The sequence below is a fragment of the Protopterus annectens genome, chromosome 6.part0 (genome assembly GCF_019279795.1).
Source record: "Protopterus annectens isolate FY-2018-M chromosome 6.part0, PAN1.0, whole genome shotgun sequence".
NCBI lineage: Eukaryota > Metazoa > Chordata > Ceratodontiformes > Protopteridae > Protopterus > Protopterus annectens.
The window spans coordinates 612,368,432-612,393,873 of NC_056737.1; the positions used below are offsets into that span (position 1 = coordinate 612,368,432).

General features: G+C 41.6%; 1 protein-coding gene across 2 annotated transcripts in view; it reads left to right on the forward strand.

The window, feature by feature from the left end:
• The window catches only part of KLHDC1 (kelch domain containing 1), a 1,632,092-nt gene that overhangs the window by 1,470,952 nt on the left and 135,698 nt on the right, over positions 1-25,442 (forward strand). For both annotated transcript variants that reach the window (XM_044074282.1, XM_044074283.1), the window contains one exon: positions 10,343-10,395. In XM_044074282.1, the coding sequence (XP_043930217.1) occupies positions 10,343-10,395 (53 nt within the window). The remainder of the gene's footprint in view (positions 1-10,342; positions 10,396-25,442) is intronic.

The window sequence follows — 25,442 nt, forward strand, 5'->3', positions numbered from 1 at the left end:
AACATTCCTCAGATACTTCAATACTTAACTGAGATGCTGGACAAGGGCCTCTCCTTCTCATCCATCAAGATCCACACCTCAGCCATTTCTGCTCATTACAACACGGATCCACCAATTTTTTTCTAATCCTTTGCTCAAACAGTACCTCAGAGGGGCTAAAAACATGAGACCGCCCCGTAGAGCACCTACACCAACTTTGGACCTCAGCTTTGTGTTGGAAAAATTAACCTTACCTCCTTTTGAGCCAGCTAACACAGCAGAATTAAAATACATCTCTTGGAAGACTGCTCTGCTACTGGCAATAACATCAGCACGAAGAGTTTCAGAATTACAGGCACTAATGGCAGTGGAACCTTTCCTCATCTTCCACCAGGACAGGGTGTCCTTAAGAACTAACCCTACATTCATGCCAAAGGTGGTATCAAGTGTGGCTCTAAACCAAATATATTCACTTGACAACCTTTTATCCAAAACCACAGAACAAAGGGGAGAGACTACTACATTCTTTGGACATTCACAGGCAGTTACGCTTCTACTTGGACAAAACCAAAGCTTTAGAAAATCAGAGCAATTATTGGTAGCATACTCTGGAGGAGCACAGGGAAAAGCCATTTCAAAGCAGACTATTTCAAAATGGATAGCACACTGTATACGTTTCTGCTATACCCACCATGGGAAACCTGTACCTAGCAGCATTAGATCTCACTCCACCAGGGCAGCAGCCACTTCAACTGCCTACCTCAGAAGAGTGCCTACCAAGGATATTTTGGAAGCAGCAACATGGAGTTCTGTGCATACCTTCACCAAACATTACCATTTGCCTTTATACTCCAAATCCAGAGCTGACTTCGCCACTGCTGTGCTGCAGGGCCTTATAGCCACCCCTAATGCCTTTAGATCCAGCCTCCCTGCTTCAGCTTTGGGATTCTACCCAAGTGTAATGACTGCAGCAGTGTAACATGATGAACATAGTACAGTTTTGTACCTACCATAAATGTAGATGTTCGAGTGTAAACACTGCTGCAGTCCAGGTTACCGTCCCTCCTTCCCCTCTTACTTTCTGGTACGTACCTAGGTCATCTACCCTTTATTACCTATGGGGAGTATTTGCTGGTAATTAAAAATGATTGTTTGCTTTTCTTTTATATATTTTCCTAGCAATTTGAATCGCCAACCTATTTGGGGGCACCTGACATCTGGGGCAAGAAAAGCTGAAGAAAATGGCATCGGCTGCATCTTATATACCTCTGCTGCACTGACGTCAGGGAAGAGGTGACAGCAACCGATGCTGGACCAAGACTTTGGAACTCAGGCCGACTGGGGAACCGCCTGACGGCAGGATAACCCAAGTGTAATGACTGCAGCAGTGTTTACACTCGAACATCTACATTTATGGTAGGTACAAAACTGTACTTTTTGATAGATAGTAAACAGTTCTTGGAACATTTATTCTCTTGGGCTGATTCTAGATCTGCAATTGACATTAGGAATGCTTTCTTCGTAACATTGGATGTGAACTCTTTGTTCACTGTTATACCGAATGACGATGGTATTGAGAATGTTGTGTCTTTTTGGCTTTTCCCGGTTAGGGGTCACCACAGCAGAACTCCAGTCTGCTAATGATTGGCAGTAGATTTTTACTTGCCGAGTTGCCAGCTCTGACGCACAACCTTCAACGAAGGTACGCCCATTCATGCATGTCTCCACACAGAAGACACTCTAGCTGAGAATCGAACAGGACAACGTCTTACTGTGAGGTGACAACGCTACCGCAGCACCACCACCGCAGATATGACGATGGTATTGAGAATACAAGACAATTATTATCTAAAGAAAGCAACTTTTCCAACAGTAAGGTTAACATGGTCTGTGCCCTGTTGGACCTGATCTTGGAAAATAATGTATTTCTATTTGAGAAAGAGTTTTTTCTACAAAAAATTGGGGTCGCGATGGGCAAGCCTGTGCCAACACCTTTGCGAACATTGTCTTAGCCCAATGGGAGAAAGATAAGGTATTCTGCTCACCCTTGTTTGTGAAATATGTCACCTTTTACAAACAGCTTGTTGACGATATTTTTGTTGTTTGGCATGGCAATGAGAGCCAGCTAGAGTCTTTTGTCAACTATTTAGGTAGTACTACCACCTATCTATCTTTTACTTCACAACACTCTAATTTTCAAATTGACTTTTTGGACATCAATGTTAATAAGGGCATGTTTGGTAGCATCACCACCAAGATGTATAAGAAAAGTTGTAGGAAGAATAAGATTTTACATCGATCTAGTATGCATCCAGGCCATGTCACTAGAAACATCATTAAGAATCAAGTGTTACATTGCAAAAGACTGTATACAGACAAGGGAGATCTGCAGGATGCAGTTAAAGGCCTCTATGTAGATCTTGAGAATAGAGGTTATAAAACAAATGAGATTGATAAGGCTGTGGAAGAGATCAATTCTCAAGATGAACATAAGACCAAGCCTTATTTTTCAAGTGGGATTTCAACAGAAACATTGGATACAAAGGGAAAATGTGATCAGGTTATTAACAGGATGTGTTTAACATTCTCTAGTGATGTCAGCAAAACCTGTGAAATAGTTAAAAAGAACTGGCCCATCCTACTTACAGACCCAGATATTAGTAGGGTCTTAGGTCCTACTCCTAATTTTAGTTTTAAAAACAATAAAAATTTTAAATAAAGATTATGTTATAGACACAATAATGTTAGAGCTAAGTCTGTTTCGGAACGTAGGGGAACCTATGCGTGTAGAGTATGCAAAATTTGCAGTAACATTTGGTCAACTACTATGATTATGCATCCAATGTACTTGAAACCAACAGAATTTCTGTTCTATGCTGATTGCTGCACCAAAAATATAGTCTATTTTGCTAAGTGCGGCTTATGCGATGCTTACTGTATAGGTAAGACCAATCGTATGTTAAAAGAGAGAATAATAGAGCATCTCAATGATATAAGGAAAAATAAAGTAACTAATGCCTTAGCTAAACATTGTTTAGATTTTGGTTTGCAACATAATTTTAAATTCTTGGTGCTACAGATTATTAATGAAAGTTTAAGAGAAGGTGATATATGTAATGAAACAGAGTTTATAGAATTAAGATGGATTGTTGATTTTAAAGCTCATGTATCATCTGGTCTTAACAATGCTGTTTCTTTAAAACCTCTCCTGAGAAAGAGAGGCTTGCAGCATTGATTTATTTTAAGTGTTTTATTGGTTGTTGGCTTGTATTTAAACTGTCTTGACATTCACATTTTTATTAAGGTCTGAAGAAGAGGACAACCTCGAAAGCACTTACCTTTGTTACTACTTTTGTATTAAAAGTTTATTTTCCAGTCTACACGCCTTTTATTTTTTATATTTAAACTTCATATTTAGCCAGCTTTTCTTCGTATCAAGCTCTGATTTTTGGATATGTATCAGTTTATCTGAATGGCTAGTTAAAGCTTTTTCTATTTTTTCCAACCTTTTGTTGTCTGAATTAATATTTTTTTTCAATGCTTCATTTATTTTGATCACCTCCGAGTACATTTATTTTTCCTCTGTATTACTGGAAGCCATCTCTTGAACCAGTGCTGAAACTTGAACTGCATTTTGCTACATAGCTGCAGAATCCTTCCCAGGCAGTGTTTTCTCGTCACCTTCTCTGGTTAATTTTCTTTCAGTTTTTGCTGGCATCCATGCAGTGTATTTACTAGCCAGTACACTGGGAGAGCTGAAGGTATGCTGTTGATCATTATGCAGCCATCTTGGAAATCCCACCGGGAGAGCTGAAGTTGTGTTGTTGATCAATGTGCAGCCATCCCTTGGAGCTATTCCCAGAATCTTGCTGCCCAACTCATCTTTTCAGCATTTGTGTGTGTGTGTGTGTGTGTGTGTGTGTGTGTGTGTGTGTGTGTGTGTGTGTGTGTGTGTGTGTGTGTGTGTGTGTGTGTGTGTGTATTTACTTCTTTAGTTCTTTTCCCCATAATTGCATTTATGTCCGATGTTCTCCATGACCCTTGTAAGTTTACCCCCCCCCCCCCATCATTTTCAGTTTTGTCTGCCACTTTATTTTTGGTGGGATATTTTGATTTCTTTCTTTGTGTTGCTCCAACTTCTACTGTGCATAATCTGCATAACAAATGCTCATGCTTCTCCCTTGTGTGGAAACTGTCTGTTTCTCTACCATAGTGCAGTTAAAATAGCAGGGTGGTTATTCCATGCAGGAATTCCCTGGACTTTCAGTGGCTCCAACAAATCACTCATCCCTTTCTCCATTTTTGCAGTGAATTGAAACCATTTCCACCAGTTTGACAAACATACCATTAATGGATATCAGTTTGTGTTTTAACTTGATACATTTTGGTTGCCCTCCTCTTACACCTCCCATTCTACAAACTCTCTGAATTCTTTCTGTTATTTTCTCTTGTTATCTGGGTAAGTCAAATCTTACTTCCAGAAATACCAGCAGCATTCTTTCTCATTCTCTACGTGATACTTCTATTATCCTTATGTTGTTCTAGATTTGGTTTCTAGGTCATAGAGTTTTCCTGTTTGCCATTGCAGCTTTTTTTCTATTTCTTTCAGCCTGCTGCTGTGTTCCTGCTACTCTGATATCAATGCCCACCTTAGTAAGAGTGCTAACCCTAACCCAATACCTTAGGTTAAAGAAACTTTCTCATAACATTGCCATTACACAAGAGAGAGACACAAACCCTCACAAACACATACAACCGGCACTACATCTGTCTCCTTACCTAATCCTGATCCTAACCCTAAAATCCACTCACTCGCACATATGCATACAAAACCTACCCCCAACCCTAACCATCATCATCATCATCAGCCCCCCTTTTCCCATTTTCTACATAGGGTCAGGGTATTGTATTAATTGTTGCCATCTCTCTCAATTCGATGCCACACTCCTGCTTTCTTCAACACTTATGCCTGACTGTTACAGATCTCTCATGCAATTCATCCACCTCTTTGCTGGATGCCCTTGTTTCCTCATTCCTTCTTCTTGTCTGTCCCAAATCTTCTTCATCAGATTATCTTCTGCTTTTCTGCACGTGTCAGAGCCACTGTAATCTGTTCTCTTTTATCTTTTCTCCAATTGGAGCTACTTTGGCTTCTGCTCTTATGTCCTCATTTCTTCATCTTTTCCATGGTGTGCTTCCTACCAGCCTTCTCAGGCACTTCATTTCCATCACCTCTAGCTTCCTCATCTGCCCAGGTGTCTGTACCATACAATAGTACTGGTCCCAGCACTGTCTTGTACACCTTACTTTTCATCTTCTTTGGCATTCTTCTGCGATTCACCACACCTGAGACCCTGTGCCAGTTGGCTGTAGCCCCTCTGATTCTAGCTTTGACCTCTTCATTCGGACTTCCCTTTTCCACAGTTACCCCTCCCAGATACTTGAAGCTATTAACCTGTTTCACTATCTTCCCTTCTATCTCGATTCTCAACTTCTGATTTCCCCAGTTTGCTGCCATTACCAGTCTTATCTCTTCTTAGTTTCATCCCATGTGCCTCCAGGTTTGTACTCCATTCCCCTATCCTTTGCTGAAGTTGTTGCTCAAAGTCTGTCTGTATTGCCACATCTTCTGCATACAGCAACTTTGTTGATCTGTCCCCTACAACTGTTTGCTAATGTACTCCATCACCAGTATGAACAGCAGTGGGCTCAAAGCTGAACCCTGGTGTACACCCACTCCAACTGGGAACCTCTCTGTGAGACTGAACACTGTTTGTACTTGAGTCATTGGGTCCTTGTACAAAGCCTGCACTAATTCTACCAATGTTTTCAGGACTTCGAATCTCCACAGTACTGCCCAAATCAGCTTTCTTGGGACCTTTTCTTATGCTTTCTCCAAGTCCAGGAATGCTCAGTTGGACTCTTTCCTCATCTTTAGCTTCTTCTGAACTGTCTGACTCACTGCAGACATCAGGTCAATTGTGCTACATCCTGATCTGAATCCAAACTGCTCATCTCCCATTTTACATTCTACTACTATGCTTATCCATTTATCAGTCACCCTCTCCAGAACTTTCATGCAATGGGACTGGAATTTGATGCCTCTGTACTGCCCACAATTGTGGATATCCCCTTCGTTCGTGTACACTGGCATGAGTATGTTTATTATCCAGACATCTGGGATACGCCTTTCTCTCCACATTGCTATGAGCACCCTGAGGAGCCATTTCTCCCATATCTCACCCAGCATCTTTATCATATCTGCTGTGACCTCACCTGAGCCTGCTGCTTTCCCTGACTTCATTTTTCTTAGTGCTATTCTTACTTCTGCTAGAGTTGACTCCTCTTCTTCTCTCATCATAGGCTGTGTCTGTGGCAGTACAGCTTCAGTGCGATTTTCTTCATTCAGAAGCTTCTGGAAATAGTCCTTCCATCTGCCTTTGATGTCCTGTAGACTGGTGAGCAGGTTGTTGCTGGCATCCCTTATGAAGGGTGTCTGACTACCCTCTTTATCTTTCTGTGTTTGCCTTGCAACCTGATATAGTTTCTTTGTCACTTTCCAGAAGCTGGTAAAGTGCCTCTAATGTCCTGTTCTTTGATATTGCAACTCCTTTCTTAGCTTCTTTGTTAACCAACCGGTATTTCTTCCTAGCCTTGTTGGTCTTTTCTATATCCCACTTTTTCCTGCACTCCTTCTTTCTTTTGATGACTTCCTGGACTTTTGCATTACATCACCATTTTTTCTTATGTACCTAATTTCTATACCTGGCTCAGTTCTTTAGTCCTCACACATGTTTTGAGGTGCTGACATTCTTCATCTCCACCTATTTCCTTGTCTTCTTGGGGTGTTAGAGCCCTTAGTAAGTACTTCAACTGTTGTACTTTCTTTCCAGTCAGCTGTCAGATCTTCATCTTGGTCTCTGTTGACCTTAAAGCCTTCTCTGACCCCTGCTTTCAGCTGATTGTGGCAACCATTGGTTTATGCTGTGGACCAACTGTTTCACTGGGAATGATTTTGCAATCATTGATTCTACCCCAGTGCCCTTTCCTTATTAGGAGGAAGTCTATCTGGGTTGCCTGTTGGCTATTCTTGTAAGTGATGTTGTGACTGTCTCTCTTTCTGAACCATGTGTTGGCTACTATAAACCCACTTGCCAGACGGAAGTCTAGAATGGCCTCTCCTCCTTTTTTCCTGTTGCCTCACCCATGTGGACCCAGGCAGTCCTCATATCCTTTTCTGTCTGTCGCAATATGTGCATTCCAGTCACTCATTATCAGCACCAGTTCATGTTGTCCTGCGTTATCTAGTAGGCCCTGTAGCTGCTGTCTGAATGCACTCTCTTCCTTACTATCACTACCCTGCTGTGGGGCATAGGCTGAGATTATGAATACTGCCTTATCATTACACTGGAGTCCGATTGCCATGAATCTGTCACTAAGTCTGATGATATCCCTTACTGCCTTCTGAAGCCCCTCTCTCTCCCCACAATTCCCACACCATTTCTAGCCTGTCCTCCTGAGTAGTAGATTCTGGATTCCAGGCCAAGTCGCTTCACTGCACTGCCCATCCATCTTGTCTCTTGGATACATAGGATGTCTAGCCTCCTTCATATCATCATGCCATCTACTTCCAAACCATATCCTGTCAGTGAACCTACATTAAGTGTAGCAATTCTTGGTTCATGTTTGGCTGTTTGGTTTTACGTCCAGCTTATGATCAACAGAGCTATCCCAGGTTACCTAGGCTGGGCAAATAGACACTGGCCAGCCAGTAGCTTACTGACCCAGGGCTGTTGGGCATTTTATGGTGGGCACACATACACTCCTCCTTCGGTTAGCATGAGTCCTTGGCTTATGTCTGAGTAGGCCGGGTCCTCAAACCACTTAACACTGGCAAATACCCATGCCCATTTGGTGACATTAGTCAACATGACCAAATCACCTAGAGCCATATTTTACACCATTGAGTGGCTCGCCCTGCCACAGCATGCATTCTGTGAACCGCATTCCCCTATCTTGAGGATAGGTAGATACCCAAAGCAGTTGGTCTGTACAACTCTTCCGCCTGTAGCGCATCATATAGAGTCTGTACTACTGCCTGCAGCTCCATTCATTTTTGAGTTTGAGATGGAAACATTCAGCATGTTTTTCAGAGGTGAGAGGAACCCCACACAGACAGAGGGAGAACATGCAAACCCCAAACAGGCACTGGGCAGAGGTCAGGCTCAAACCTTGTACCTGGTAGGCAAAGACCTTGACCATTATGCAAACTGGTATAACCCTAACCCACAGATACATACACAAATACACTCACATCCTCCAAACCCAAATGACATGTCTCAACAATACATACCAATGACATTTTGGATGTTTGGCTATCTGTATGTTCAGCATTATACACCACCCCAAGCATTTGTTGATCAAATGACTGAAAACTCAAAATACTGAATTTAATTTGACTGAGACCACAATACCTAACTTTCAAAATACTGCAAACTGATTTGACTGAGTCTTACTATACTGAAAGCGTACAATGGTGAATTTCAAAATAGTGAATTTTAAGCCATAGACGTGGTGTTTCCCTTCGAGTGTGACTTGTTTGTGATAAAAAACATTACTGTAAGTTAAAGTGCCATATGTCAGAATCCCGATAGTAGCATAGAAACTATTGTTATAGTGTTTCTAAATGTGGGTATGTATGTTTACATTTTTATGGGAAGTATCTAAAATAATATGGCGGACATTTTGTGCACTCCCAGCAGTAGTGCAGTGTGTACAGTACTGTAAGGTAAGTAAAAGGTATATGCCCTTTTTTGCACTGTAGTGTGATCCTGGAGTTAGTATATATAATTGGGGGGATGTGGGGGGCATAGCCCCCCACCTAGTTTGGTTTTATATTGTCCAGTTTCTGTTAAGAGGGTAAGTAAGTAGTTTTTAAGTTTAGGAAAGAGTCGTCGTGTTGTAAGTGTGCATGTCTATGGCTTAAAATTCAGTATTTTGATATTCAGCATTGTAAGCTTTCAGTGTAAAAAGACTCATTCAAATGAGGTTTCAGTATTTTGAAAATTAGGTATTGTGGTCTCAGTCAAATGAAATTTAGTATTTTGAGTTTTAAGTCATGTGAAGTAGATCCATAGATATGTATATTTATATATATATATATATATATATATATATATATATATATATATATATATATATATATATGGATAGGTATTCAGTGACTGTATATGTTCACATATATGTATATGAGTGCATGATTTTCTTTTGCTGACTATGCTCATCTATAATGCTGAAGCTGCTAAGACTAACCAGTAGTGTTTGAACTTTGTTTACTCATTTTCAGGTTTGTACTTCTGGGGCAGCTTGGAGTGTAGGCCACATTCATATTTAAAGTTGACAAAAGGCGCCCATGGAGAAATAGATGTTATTTTCATTTGACTCCCCAGGCCTCCAGGCCTCCACTGAAAAAGGGCTCTTCAGCTCAGTTGGACATACCCGGTCAACAATTGTAAAATAAATACATAAAATAAAATGTGTGTGTGTGTGTGTGTGTGTGCGTGTGTGTGTGTATCTACATATATGGGTACCTATGACTTCATCGAACGATGAAATCACCGACACTCACCTCTTCGACACCAATCCATCGACGTCCATATCATCGACAATTCCGGTAAGCGATCTTCCCCCTCACAGGACCCATGGTAGCGCTTTCAAGGTAAAGTACGTAAACCCTGATCGTTGTAACGCAGGAAGAAGCACTACCATGGGTCCTGTGAGGGGAAGATCGCTTACCGGAATTGTCGATGATATGGACGTCGATGGATTGGTGTCGAAGAGGTGAGTGTCGGTGATTTCATCGTTCGATGAAGTCATAGGTACCCACATATATATATATATATATATATATATATATATATATATATATATATACACACACACACACACACACACACACACACACACACGTGTGCATGCGTTTGTGGCTGTGTATGATGTCTATATATGGATAAGTATTCAGTGACAGTATATGTTTACGTATATTTATATAAGTGCATGATTTTCTTTTGCTGACTATGCTCATCTATAATGCTGAAGCTGCTAAGACTAACCAGTACTGATTGAACTTTGTTTACTCAATTTTCAGGTTTGTACTTCTGGGGCAGCTTGGAGTGTAGGCCTCATTCATATTTAAAGTTGACAAAAGGCTCCCATGGAGAAATAGATGTTATTTTCATCAATTATTTTGGAAGATGACCGTGGAAACATATATGAATATAGTATTCAGAAAAAACAGAATGATATGCATGCTTCAGTAGTTTGGTTTTTGAGACTAGAAATTTTCTTATTTTATGTTTTCCAGGGTCATTGCAATGATTTGCTCACCATTCAGACTCAACCCTTTTCGCTTTCCAGGTAAATATCTGTTAAGTATCCTATTAAAAATATGAAGAAATTGAGAACATTGTGTAAAAGCAAATTTAGCAGAGGGTTATTTCGCTCTTTACGTCCATTCATACAGAACATGTATAGCATTGTTTGGCCTTCTGATGTCATAATTCCAGATAATAGAACATCCGTCAGCATCATTGCGAGCTTGCAACCGTATGTTCATAAGCATAACATCAGAGTTTTTTCCTACTTTCAGTAATTCAGTTATTTTCCAGAGAGCCAGTAGTATTGCACCTGTTTATTTGAAGACCAGAATAATAATTTCATTTAAAAACTGACAGTGTTCTTTTGAACACTGGAAGACAGTGTTGGGAAGGACATGGTGATGCTACTGACTGTCTTTTCCTGTCTCTTTCTGTAATTGACTTTTTTCATCTGCAGTTGGCACTTTGAATCCCTTTACTGAGATACAGAAAAATTAAGTCTGCTGATGAACTTGTGCTTAGGGCCCTGTCTTTGAGGGAACAGATTCAAATATCATCTGATGGTCAAATAGCAAGGTTTACTTGTTTCTTTCATTGACATGATAGTCCAATCACCATAACCCGTAACGAAGATGTACATTTTTTTGAGGGGTAGCATTAATGACTTTTGGAGTTAGTAGTTGGTAGCTGTTGGCTACTGCTGTACACAAGGGCCAGTAGCTGTCTAAATCAAATCATGGCTTCTCTATACCCTGTGTGAGGTTATATTATCTGATGCTGGTCTTTATTCCTTTCCCTTCCAGTTTGCTTCAGTGTCCCTGCCTTCTATCCTGTCTTTATGTTTTAGATTTCTAGCTCTGCTACTAATGATGCAGGGGTCTGTTTTGTTTCATCAACACGTCAAAGTTTGTATCACAAAAGCTGGACATCAGTGTCATGTAGATGGCAGCTTGAGTTCACACATTCATCTCATGCATGCATTCATGCTTGTTTATAGTATTATGAATAAATGACACAGATGGGAAAAGTGTTTAGGGGCAAGCTCAATGCTCCCTATTTGTAGGAATTTGCCACCTCCATATCCACCTCTATTCAACACAATTACTGACAGGCAGCATGGCATCTGTTTCTTTCTTAATAGAGGTTCAAGACTAGTCCACCTACCAAACACCTACATAGACATATTACAGTCTCATTCATATGTAAAGTGAGCAATAGCACACAGACAGTTGCCATTTCCATTGTTTATACCCAAGCAGCTGTGACTCAAGCTCAAACTGTAAGCCATGATACAAGCTATCAGTGTCATAGATCCTATCTTCTTTGTGTAGTCTTCCCTCTAGTAAATCTTTACGTCTGGCTTTAATCATCTAAGCATCTGATGTGGCACATTTCTTTAGAAGAATTCTTTCCCTTTGTGCCAACCAACAGTGGTCAAATATGGGTATGTGCTAACACTGGTCCCATGACAGAAGACTATAAAAGAGGTTAGCAGATGCCATTGCCAGTTCTTTTTGCTGCTCATAAAAAATAACTGTTATTCACTTGATGCTGTTTCACTGCCTAAGCAGAATGTAAAATTTCTGTTCCATTTTATTTTTAGACTTTCTGTTTGTAAGCCAGAATTGTACCTTCAGCCATGTGGATTCCTTTCAGTCACTCGTCTTTGGGATTAATTATACTTAGCATAACCTTGTTCGCTTGCACATTACAAGTCTAGAGCTTCAGATTTGTTGAAAATAGTCTAGCTAGCCACAAGACTGGCATTAAGAAGTATCTAGCATCTGATTCTTTTTCAGAATTTCATTTTGTGAAATAGGAAGAAACAGTATAAGGCAATATAAGACTTGCTTGTACAGAAGCAGGCAAAAAAATTACTATTTTGATGATCCCAGCATTTAGACTAGGTTTAGAGATTACACAGTGTGCTGTAAATTCACTGGAAACCTTGTTAAGATTCAGTTTCATAGCAGTATTTATTAGAAGTCATCTTGCTCAGGGGAGTGCCATATACAGAAGAACCTGAACAGCAATTCATTGATGACCCTGTAAATCCCTAATCCTTATTCTGCAAACAGACAAACATATCCGATGTTGCCTTCTCTGTCTGGCTTCATCCTGTGGGTTATTGCATCCAACACCGGTCAAATCCTTCTGAGTTCTGACTTGCCATGCTCTGCCTACCTTAACCACAGTCCCTTGCTTCTCAAATGAATCCTCAGATCTAGTTTGTCGCCATTCTTGTTAGCAGCTCTATCTAACTTCCCATCAGCATATTCTTTAACATATAACTTTTTTAGTGTATTTTTTTTAAATATAGTGTTGTTCCCTTACCTTAGTGTAAGTAGTGTATAGTTTTTACTGTAGGTAGATAGGTAGTTAGGTTAGGTCTCATTTTGTGTGTGTATTTGTGTGTGCACGCATGTACATGTATAGGGTTATACAGGGGCTTTCCCGCCCTTTTGTTGTATTTTGTGCTGCCTTTTTCTTAGATAATCTATAGAGTACTTCTTCTTCTTCTTCTTTCGGCTTTTCCTGCTTAGGGGTCACCACAGCAGATCACCTTGTCCGCTCATGATTGGCAGTGGAGTTTTACAGTGTCGAGTTGCCAGCCCGGCGCTCAACCTTCCACAGAAGGCACATGCATGCACTCACTCACACATAGGGCCAATTTAGAGTGTCCAATCCACCTACAGCATGTCTTTGGGATGTGGGAGGAAACCGGAGCACCCGGAGGAAACCCACGCGACCACAGGGAGGACATGCAGACTCCGCACAGAAGGCACCCCAGCCGAGGATCGAACTGGAGAACCTCTATTTCTTCTCATCTTTTCTTCAGTTTTTATAGTGGGGTAGTTAGGTAGAATGGACAAAGGTTTCAAAAAAATTGTTGCCTGTGGGCACAAGATACCTTCTTAGGACACACATGATAAATATGTATATTATTTGGGGACTATCTATCTAGGCTTCTCCTGTTCTGTTTGTGAGGAGTTTGGGTCCAGGGCAGTCAATGAGTGGTGGGCAAAGTTGGTCCTTAAGGCCCACTTCCCTGCTGGTCCATCTTCTTCTGCTTCTTTGGCTCAGAGATTCTTGTCCTACAAGCATTGTCTGCTAAGGACTTCAAGTCATCCAAGGGGAATATATGTGTGTGAATGAGAGGGAGGACAGAGGAATAGTGAGGATGCAGGGAGTAGAGGTGGCGAAGGTGGATGACTTTAAATACTTGGGATCAGCAGTTCAGAGTAATGGTGAGTGTGGAAGAGAGGTGAAGAAGAGAGTACAGGCAGGATGGAGTGGGTGGAGAAGAGTGTCAGGAGTGATTTGTGACAGACGAGTACCAGTAAGTGTGGAAGGGAAGTTCTACAAGAGGGTAGTGAGACCAGCTATGTTATATGGGTTAGAGACAGTGGCATTGACAAAAAGGCAGGAGTCAGAGCTGAACGTGGCAGAGTTAAAGATGTTAAGATTTGCACTGGGTGTAACGAGGGTGGACAGGATTAGGAATAAGTATATTAGAGGGTCAGCCCAGGTTGGAAGGTTTGGAGACAAAGCCAGAGAGGCAAGATTATGTTGGTTTGGACATATGCTGAGGAGGGATGCAGAGTATATTGGGAAAAAGATGCTAAGGATGAAGCTGCCAGGTAACAGGAAAAGAGGAAGGCCTAAGATAAGGTTTATGGATGTGGTGAGAGAGGACATGCAGGTGGTTGGTGTGACAGAGCAAGATGCAGAGGGCAGGAAGAAATGGAAACAGATTATCCATTGTGATGACCCCTAACGGGAGCAGCCGAAAGAAGAAGAAGAAGTTTCTGGTTATAGCACACATCCTGGGGATGTCCAACATTCTGGCTGACAGCCTGAGGAGGAACATTCTGCTTCCTCACGAGTGATCTCTAAATTCAAGATTAGCAGTTTGGATCCTCCAGTACTGGTACAGTCCATGTTGCAACCTCTTTGCCTCTCCATCCACCACCAAATACAGCAGCGATTACACCTTAGTCCTTCCTCAGGGGCAGTAACCTAGAGATGCTTTTGTCTGTGCTTGTCCCCCAGGACTCCTGTACACTCACCCCCTGGTTCCTCTGATTGTTAAATATCTTCAGAAGGCAGCCCACTGCAGAGTGACAGTGATCACCCTTCTGGCCTTGTCAGGTGTGGTTTCCCTTCCTATGGAGTCTTCTTCAGTACTCCCTTGGGTTCTAGATCATATTTCTCATCCAGCAGGTCTGGATCCTGCCAATTTCCAGTCTCTTAAGTTAGCTGCATGGTTTCTCCAGTTCCCTTGATGGCATGGAATCCCAAGCTTTCTGACAGTGTAGTGCATATCATATCTTCTTCTCAAAAGCATTAGATTGGGAAGATGTATTCCAGTAAATGGAGACATTTTGCACTGTGGGCAGAATCTTAATGGTTCTATCCCTTTTCTGCTGCTTTAGAGTCCATTCTAGGTTTTCTTGCTGAATTGTTTCATTCAGGCTTTAGTTTTTCTAGGATTAAGATGCAGTTGACAACTATTTCTAGCTTTCTTGTCAGCAGGGATAATGTTCCTGTGGTGGCTCTCAATATTTCCAAGGCTTTCCTGAAAGGTACCATTTTGTTGCGTCCCTCAGTTTGGGATCCAATCCCTCCCTAGGATTTACCTTTTGTGCTGCAAGCCCTTGCAGGCTGTCACTTCTAACCTTCGGCTATTTTAGACTTGAAGTTGTTGTCTTCTTGAAAGATCAGACCTTATTTTTGGTGGCTGTTACTTCAGCAAAGAGGGTTTCAGAGTTACAGACTCTTAACTGCTCTCCTCCATATTAGGTGTTCTACAAAGATAGGGTTTCTCTGCATACAAATTCTTTTTTGCCCAGAGTTGCTTCAGAGTAATTTCAGTAGCTTCATTCACCTTCCAGTGTTTTTGCTGCATTGTTTGGATGTGCATAGGCAATTGAGATTTTATTTGGACAGGACCAAGGCATTTAGAAAATCCAGTCAATTTGTTGTTTCCTTTTCAAGATCTAGGTTGGGCAGAACTGCGTCGAAGGTGGCTGTATCCAACTGGCTATCAGACTGTATCTCTTTCGTTTATACTTTGAGAGGCAAGACCTTGCCAGGCAAAGCTAAGGGTCATTCTCCCAGAGATATGGCTACTTCTACAGCTTTCTTCTCCAGAGTATCCTTGGATGAAGTTTGTGCAGTGGCCACATGGATGGGCCAACATATATTTGTTTCTCATTACAATATTAGGTCAAGATCCAGGGCTTCCTTTTGCTCCACTGTGTTGTCAAACATTCTGCCTTAGTTCCTCTCAAGGATTTTTATTTGGCTGGGGACTCTGTCCCACAGGTTGAAACCAGACGGAGAAGACATCATCTGATATGAAAGTTTTGTACTTACCATAATGATATATCTATGTTGTTTCTCTCTGGTTTAACCTTTGACCCCCTCCTGCCCCTACCTTCATTATTTTTGCGAACTCCCTTTTCTGAGATGACCAGGCAATGGAAGTTGTCTTCTCCTTGTTCTTGGAGTCCCTTGTCTTCCTTCTTTTGGGGAGTATTATTGTAACTTAGAGCTTGTTTTAGATGGGGCAAACTTGATCTAAAGGGTTGGTTAAGGAGCAGGAGATTGTGGCTAAGAGAGGTGGAGCCTGGCAAGTCCGAAGTATGAATTATTTGGGCAGTGTTGGGTCAGAGTCTGATCTGATACCCCACAGGTTGAACCAGATGAAGACAGACAACATGGATCTATCATGGAAAGTACATAACTTTCATTTTTAACACTTGACAGGCTAAACAGATGTCTTCCTTTAATAAGTCAGTGGTTTATTGTCCTGCTTTTTCTAGAAATCATTATACCACAGTAGTGTCTTTGCTTTAACATAACAATTTTGTTCAAACTGTGAACAGTCTGCCTCTTTCTCACACTTCATCTTATAAAAAAGCCTCAACTGGCTGTAAAATAGGTTTTGCCATTGATGCCTTTAACCCTTCAAGGCGTACCTCCCAATCTTCCTGAATTACTCGGCTTTTACCGAGTTTTGGGGTCCAAATAATGGGGTGGCACAATTCCAAATGGCACCCCTTCATTTCTGATTTTTTTCTTTTTAATTTTTTTACTTTCATTTTTGAGCTGACGTAATCACATGCGCGATGATGTCAGCTCAATCAGCCTGTTGGAATTGAGCTCAAGGGCATGCTTTTCTGGCTCACCATTTGATTTGGATCTGCGAGCAGGAAGGAAACTATATACTTCTGCTTATTTCGAGTTAGGAGACGCCTCTATTTATGTGAATGGAGTTAGGAAATGCTGGGATTTATGAACAGATATGGATCTGCGAGCGAGCAAGAACATTTATGGGAATGCTCGTATTTATTATTTCTGCTTGGGAGATGAACAGATTATTTCTGCTGCTTGGGAGACGCTCGTATTTCATATGAGGTATGGCTTGGTTTGTGTGTGCGTGCATATATGTATGTGTGTGTGTGTGTGTGTGTGTGTGTGTGTGTGTGTGTGTGTGTGTCTGTGTGTGTGTGTGTGTGTGTGTTTGCCCACGTGTGTGTGGGTGTGCGTGTTTGTGCACACACTTACCAACGTACATCTGTCAAAGGTCCTACCTGATGATGGCAGATAACGATGGTTAAAAGCAATTTTTTAGTCAGTAGAAACATGGCTTGATATCAAATTATTTACTTCATTGGCAATGGAAACTTTATTTGAGGCACATCAATGCAACAGTTTGCTGAAGATATTAGTGCTGACTCAGCCAAAGAGGCCACCTTGAAAGTAGTGGTTTGGCTCATCCAATTTTTTTGTTCATGTGAACTTAAAATAGTCAAATACAAACACTGTAGACATTTGTAAGAATCCTCTTCTGCAGTCTAGAAGCAGTTGCTGTGTGTGGGTGGGGTGTAAATAGTACTAATTCTTGTTTCAAATAGGTACATTCTACAAATGAAGATGAAACCAAAGCAACTGTTGAGCACAGAACAACTACTAGCTTGTTGTAATGAAGGCATTAATCGGGTTTATATGATTTTATTTTCACTTAACTCATTTTATCCACTCTCTGTTTCCTAAGCTGAGATTGTCACAGTTTAGTAGGAGTGTGTGTGTGTGTGTGTGTGTGTGTGTGTGTGTGTGTGTGTGTGTGTGTGTGTGTGTGTGTGTGTGTGTGTGTGTGTGTCTGTGTGTGAATTTATGGCTCATATTTTTGTTCTGGTCCTCATTAAATCTGGGGTTTTCAGGATTTTTGTGGCAAATCACTGAAGGATTGAATTCACTAAATAATGACATGCATTTGAATTTCAGACTTCATATTCTTCAGAAAATAAATGGTAACACAAAACCTTTTATTCTAGCAGTTTTCTAAGTTTATAAGAGCAGTGTTTGAAAATTGTCCCTATTTTGGGGCTGTATTCCCCCATTATTGGCTTTGTCCAGGTTTTTTTGTGCTAAGAGGCTGAGAGCTATGGTGAGATGAGAACTGAATTCAGTAAATGATAGCCATTTAAGTTTCAGTCTTTCTATCTTTCAGGAAACTGTTGATTTGACATAGTGGTATGTTGCTTTGACTTTAGTGCACAAGGTCCTGGGTTCAAGCCTTGGCAGTGAAATGCATGGTGGTAACATAGCATTTTATTCTAGCTACTTTCCAAAATTATATTAGCAATGTTTAAAATGTGTCCCTGGTTTTTGCCCTCCCCCCCCAAAAAAAACTGAAATTAAAAATAAGTGCAAGACGCTATACAAGATACCTATGGCTTACACTACTGTCATTCTATTTATGTATAAGTATATAATATATGTATATGTATATATATATATATATATATATATATATATATATATATGTGTGTGTGTGTGTGTGTCTGTGTGGAAGTAGAGTGACTTTTATGATGGAAATGTTCTGAACTGGGCAGTTTTGTCATTATTGGTTCATGCATTTTGTTTCATTGCCTATTGGAATATAATTTAAAATGTTCTCTAACTTAAGTCTAACAAGTGTGCTGTATTATTATACAAGTAATATAATTTAATAAAGTCAGGAATGTGTATTAAAGAACGTATGTATGTTTCTTTTTTTGTGTGCAAGGGCCTATTTGAAAACAGCCCAAAGGTAATCTTTATCCACCACTGGCCAGATGCATTTTCTTTGGGCGTGGTGTGGGTTTCAGTGCTGTTTCAATGAATGTGAGTTTCAAGGGCAGAGAAGTTTTAGTGCCAAGTCTATTTTCATTGTGAGACAGTATTGCTTTGTTTAGCAGATATCTATTTGTGTTTGGGCATTGTGCTATAAAATGTAAAAATAAAATCCAAATAATCATTGTAGAAGTAATGCAGTATGCATGCACACATTAGTGTTCATGGTAAATGGGACGGAATAGCAGCAAGGGGTTATGGTGCCATATTTTAGTTGTCTGTTCTTCAGTTTGCATTTGAAAGTTGGTATCCCACAATTCCATCGGAGTGGGTGGGGTTACGTAACAATGTATGCAAATTTTACGTTAATCCATGTACAGATTTGAACCTATTTTTCATGGGCCTTGTCCAGATTTTTGATGTTTCCAGGTTGAGAGGTATGCTTCAAGGTTGTCTTTGATTAGCTATGAAATAACATTTGTACCTCATTGTATGTTTGCATTCCTTTCTTGGGCATGGCTTTCAGGTATCATTGTATCACTGACTCATGCTTAGACATTTGTGATGTCGTCTTCCCTTATGAAAATTAGTAAACACTTCTGTTGCAAAAGCTCTTGGATATATCCTTTCCTATGCCCTCCCCAAAACTAGGAGTAGTCTTATTTAGACCCTCATTATTTTCTTTTTTTCCTTTTTTTTTTGTTTTAGTTATGTACTTGTCTGTAACTGTATTGTGTGTATCCATATATAAAATACTTACATGTATATATATATATATATATATATATATATATATATATATATATATATATTTACAACTCAAAATATCAAACATACATTTGATTGACATGTTTAGAGTGTGACAGTATTTGAAAAATGCACAATATTGTGGCTGCATAATAGTTTGACCTATAGTTGGTTGAGCCATGTTGTAAGTTGAATATTGTGCTCTTCTGTATTTATCTGGTGGTCTGTTTGCAGAATGGTGAGCTCTGCTATGTTTACATTAAAACATTTGAAGAGTTCCCTGCCAATATGGTTCCTGTGTGCTAGCAGCAATTCTTTCTGCAAGGACAGTCCTTTGCTGGATACTTAAATTAAAATCAGATTTGAAATCCAGTAGGTGTATTTTAGGATTAATTTCTAAGTTCATATTCAACACTTTATTTATAAGTTAGGATACATTTCTAAGTTTGTATTTCATAGTTAGTAATGTATAGTGTACCTATGTCACCTTTACACAGTCCCAAAAATAGTTTGGCAGATCTGCAAGGTTGCCTGGTGCCAACATTCACCTGAGGTATATAGCTCTTTAAAATATTTTTAGCATGAATACTTTGTATGACATTTATTATAAGCTCCGTGGAGCACTCGATAAGTACGTATCACTGTAGTACAATGCACTAGATAGGTAGGGGTTCTAATCTCAAGACTGCCAACTGTGTGTGTGTGTGTGTGTGTGTGTGTGTGTGCGCGTGTGTGTGCTCGTGTGTGTGTGTGTGTGTGTGTGTGTGTGTGTGTGTGTGTGTGTGTGTGTGTGTGTGTGTGTGTGAAGCATATCCCCTGTGTGGGTTTGTTATTGTTGTTGTTGTTGTGTCTTTCGTCTTTTCCTGGTTAGGGGTCGCCACTGCGGAACTCCAGTCAGCTAATGATTGGCAGTAGACTTTTAGGTACCGAGTTGCCAGCTCTGATGCACAACCTTCAATGAAGGTACGCCCATTCATGCATGTCTCCATACAGAAGACGCTTTAGCTGAGAATCGAACAGGACAACGTCTTACTGTGAGGCGACAACGCTACCGCAGCACCACCACCGCAGTATCCTGTGTGGGTTTGTTATACCATTTAAAATACCCCTGGGATCCCACCCATGTCCCTGCTGGACAGGGGTATCGGATGCTGATTTGTCTAAACATGGGCTAAACTCTTGGCTAGGCTTATAAGGGCCTCAGGGCCAATAGCCTAGCAACCTCCTATGATCCTATGTTGTATTACGTGGGTATGTTTCTCAAACATGCATGTGTCTTGTCAAGAAAGTGTAGTCAATTTTCCCACTGCAGATTACCTTCTTCCTACCCCCCATCTAAAAATATTTCCTATTACATTGCATTTACTTAGGGTAGTTTCCCTTCTTCTCTCTTTGGATAGTCATTAGGACTTTGCCCCTCTTTTTTCAGTAGTTTTTTGTGGTTGTTGTAGTTGTTTTTGCTGCTGTTTAATAATTTGTTCTTTGCAGTTGGTCTTGGGTTTTGTCTTTATTGGTGTCAGGATGCCAGATAATCCCTCTTCTTTTAAAAAAAATGTATTTATTGCGGGAATAAAATCCCCAATCAGGATGCCCATGCATCATGTGTTTATTGTTTAGGGGGACTTTACCAGTGCTGTATTTGGGGCCACAGCTGTTACTGAGAGGCACAATAAACTTGTGCTTCCCCCTTTGCAGTGTCCTTCTCCCCGCCCCCTTTTGCCAAGAAGATAAAAGGAAGAAAGTCTAAGGAAAGTGACAGAGAAATGGAAAAGAAACAGGATGTATTGAAGAAAAGGAAAAAGACCCTACTGGGAAATATTCTCCAAATAGATTGGGTCTGTCCAGTCTGGCACTAAAGATTCCCAAGCTGTTGGATCTGGCCTCAGCTTCAGAACCTGCCAGGTTGAGATCTCTCACTCATCTGTTCCTAGGGCCCATGTTCTATATAGAACTAGTTAGCCCCAAGCTCAGATCACCTTTTCTACTGGAAAGTTATTTCCAGGGGGTACCAAGACCTGCCTCCAAAGCTTCATCCTTGAGCTCACTGTGATCCTCCCAAAGCCTCATGAGGCAGACGGTGACAGAAAGATGAGGAAGTTCCTGAAGACCCACATCCAGCTGGAGGTTCTTCTGCCTCTGACCTCTGTCAGAGGATCAAGACTTGCTTGTCTTTCTGCTCTGATTGTTACTCCTTCCAAATCTGACCTTCAAGTTCGGAGCACCTTGACCTGAGTGGACCCTGGTGGATGCCTGTGGTGGATCCAAAGGACTTGATTTCATTAACACTGACCATTTCTTTGATGCACTCGACACTAAGTGCCTCAGATTTCAATGGTTCACTGAGCTGAGGGGTCAAAGCCGGCTTTGTGGAGCAAGAGTAGACTTTAAACTTTTGGATCCATCCCTTCCTCTTGGTGCCTTAGCTTCTGACAGCTCAGCCCCAGCACTGGCTTTGGATTCAAGCCAGATGGATTCTCTGAGCTTGACTTTGTTAGGGTACTTGAATTCTACAAGTGTGCCATTGTGACCTGACTCGGTGTTAGCATTTGAGTGCTTCAAGAAAGTGCTGTCACATTCAAGAGAGCAGGCTTCCCTTCCCTGCTCAGATCTGTCTGATCCCATGGAGCTCTTTGGGTTCTCTTTCCTCTCTTCCTATCATGTTGAAACAGTCAGGCACTCAGTATCTTGTGGAATTTCATGTTGTGGACTCCCCATCTGCTTCAGAGTCTTCCCCAGAGCATCCCACTGGAGACAGCCACTGAAAGTATTTGTGCAAAAGGAGGCACATGCACTCCTCTCAGGAGTCACCAAAGATGCTGATTTCAGTAAAGGAGAGAAATCCCCTAGATTCCCCCTTGAAGATGTCTCCTGTGGTGAGATTCTTGAACTACTAAGACAGAAAGGGGTTGATCTGCCAGTGTCCCCTTCCAGGAGGAATCATTATTCCTTGAGGCTTTTTGGGGAGCAAGCCTGTCTACTTCTTGGGTGGTACCTCCTGCTCATGACTTGGTTGACCAGGATTCAGGGCAGGCACAAAAGGAATCAGATGTGTTTGAACTGATCCCCGAAAATCTGTCAAACTCTTAAGTTTCTCCTAGAGATAGGCCTTTCTGGAGTAAGTGTCCCACAGTGGATTCTATGCTGGTAGAATCAACCACCAAGAATGAGCTCACCGGGGAGAGCTCTATTGTCCACCACCCCTAACAAGGACTCTAGGGTGTTGAACAGGTTTGGCAAGTTGGTGCATGCTTCACTGACCTTTGCTCTCTGGGTGCTGAATTATTTAGCATTTTTTACATGTTTTCAGAGGGTTTTAACTAAATAACTATCCAAGTCCCTCTCTGGGTTCTTGTCTTTGGAATATAGAAAATCAGTTGATGCACAGTTGGCTACCCTTCAGTCCCTGTCAAAAGTGTTCATGCGCCTTATTTCCAAAGCGGCCATTGGCACACTGAGAGCAGCAGGCACTGGAATAGCTGCTCGCCTGCATGCCTGGATGCGTCTATGAGACTTTGCTTAACACTTCAGTACATCCTTCTTAATGCCCCCTATGGTGAGTCCACTGTATTTGGACCCAGAGTTAAAGTTAAACTGTCTAAAAGCGAGCAAGAGGGCAAGACCTTGTCTGCCGTTTACATGCGCTTTTCTTCTCCTCAGCGAACTATCTGTAGAAACCAGAAGATAAGAAATAGTGGCTGTGCAAGTCTCAAGGCTTTGCCCCAGACACTTCTAGTGATTGAACCCCAGAGGCATAGGGGAGAATATTTATATTGGCTGTTGCCTTTGTAGTAGAGATGGATTGCAGAGTCAAGGCTTTCAGGGTCCCTTTTCTGAAAAGCCTTTTCTGCACTCCTAAACAGTTGCTTGATTTCCGCACTCTGGAGGCAGTTGGGGGAGCTTGTCTGTGCTTGGACATCTATCACCCAAGATGTATGGGTGCACAGAATAATAGCCATAAATTATACAATTCCCTTTCTTTGCCATCCTCCTTAATCAAGAAACATTCCCAATGTCTCACCAACACAGTGGAAAGTAGCAGCACAAGAAGTGAAAAAAAAGCTGATAGACAAACGAGTCATTCAGAAGATCCCACCAGACCAACATGTGTCCAAAGTTTACTCAAGGCTCATTTTGGTATCAAAGGAAAAAGGAAGGCTCAGGCTCATTCTGGACCTCATTCACTTGAACTGCTATGTAAAATAGCTGAAATTCTGGATGTTCAGTATTAGGTTTATAGGTGTGTACTAGGCTAATGGCCCTGGTGCCTTTACAAGCCTAGCCCATAAGATTACCATGGCGTTGTGCCACCCGACCTTAGTTCTCAGTGCCTCTGTCGAGTAGAGCTACCGAAGTGATCCCCAGGGTGAATTTTCTATTTTCCATCCACTCATCAAGATTCCTCTTGAAGACGGCCAGTGAGGTGCTCTGTTTGACATGTATGGAAAGTCTGTTCCATAGCATGGGTAGTCTCTTGGTTATGAACCTGTCCCTCCAGCTTGTTCTGTTGATTGTGGTAATGAGATTGAGGTCTCTGGAGCAGGTGGTGTGGAGGGATTGGGATTTCTTTAGATGTAGCATTTCTAACACTCTGGTAATTCAGTTCATTCTTCCTTTATTGAGGAAGGAAGGAAGATTGGATTTGTTTAATAGACCTCCAGGACACATACTGTTACTGTCATATAAAAATGGACAGATGCTCTAGGAGGTCTCTCAGCTTTCAGTTGGGAGCCAGTCATTTTCATTTCAGAGCCTTGCCTTTTGGTCTCACCATAGCCCCCTGACTCTTCACCAAATGCATGGCAGTGGTTGCAGCTCATATCAGACGGCAGATGTTCTGGGTGTTACCATACCTGGATAAGCGGGTCATAACAGCTCTCACCAGGAATCTCCTTCCTCCAGCTTTGTTCCCAGTTGGAGATAAATGTCATCCTCACAAAGTCAAAACTGTAGCCAGTCCAAAGGATAGAGTTAATTGGAACCCATCTAGATACCAAGCTACAGATAGCCAGATTACTGGAATCGAGGATTCACTCCCTTCGGCATCAATCAATGGCTGTCCTCTCCCATCAAAAACCACCAGCAATGTCTGTTCTGTACCTTCTTGGCTTGATAGTAGCTTCCATCACTTTAATCCCTGTAACCAGATTTTACATGAGAACATTACACTGAACCCGTGCAGCTTGATGACATGGCAACTGAAGAACTTTCCCATGTTCCTCACCCAGATTTGCAGGAACCATATTCAATGGTGGCTGGACTCTTCAATAGTTTCTCAGGGTTGACATTTTGTTGTCCCATACCCAGGCCACAGTGACCACGGATGCTTCCCAAATGGGGTGGGGGGCATTTCTTGAGAAAGATGGTATAGGGCATGCAGTCTCCCACAGAGGCCCATCTTCATGTCAGTGTCCTGGAGTTTAAGGCAGTCCTCTTAGCACTGCAGGCCTTTCCGGATTCCCTGCCTCAGGATTGCCATCCACGTAGACAATATGTCAATGGTTTGGCAAATCAACAAACAAGGGAGAGCATTCTCTATCCTGTGTGGAGAGGCCATGAGGGTTTGGCAGAAGGTGTTGTCTCCTCACTGCTTTCTGATAGCAATGCATATCCTGGGAAAGTCAAGTGTATTGGCAGACAAGTTAAGCAAATCTATTCTAACTCACAAGTGGTCCCTCAACCCATCAGTGGTAGAATAGAGTTTCAATCGCTGGGGCCAACCTTGCTGCAACCTTTTTACCTCCCACTCTAACACTCAATGCACCAGTTACTTTGCCCTGATCCACTAAAAGGGAGTGTCCCAAAGGAACGCTGTTGTCCACAATTGCACCCCCCCCCACAGTGTCCCTTATGCTTATCCTCTCACTCCTCTCATACTGAAGTTTCTACAGAAGGCACTTTGGAGCAAGGCAACAGTGATCATCATTTGCCCCTTTTGGCCTCAACAGATGTGGTTTCCCTTCCTCTGGCCTTATCTGATTTTGCTTCCATGGGTGCTGGGCCCAGCTCCAGATCTAATCTCTCTCACCTATCTGGGGTGCCTCACATGGACATCTAAGCCCTCAAGTTAACCACATGGTTTCTTCATTTCATATGATGGTTAGACAGTCTAGGCTTTCATCTCAGGTAGTACATATTTCACCCTCCTCACAGAGACTCTCTACCAGCAAAGTATACAGGACCAAATGGAAGAGATTTTTTTATTTGGGCCTCCAGTAG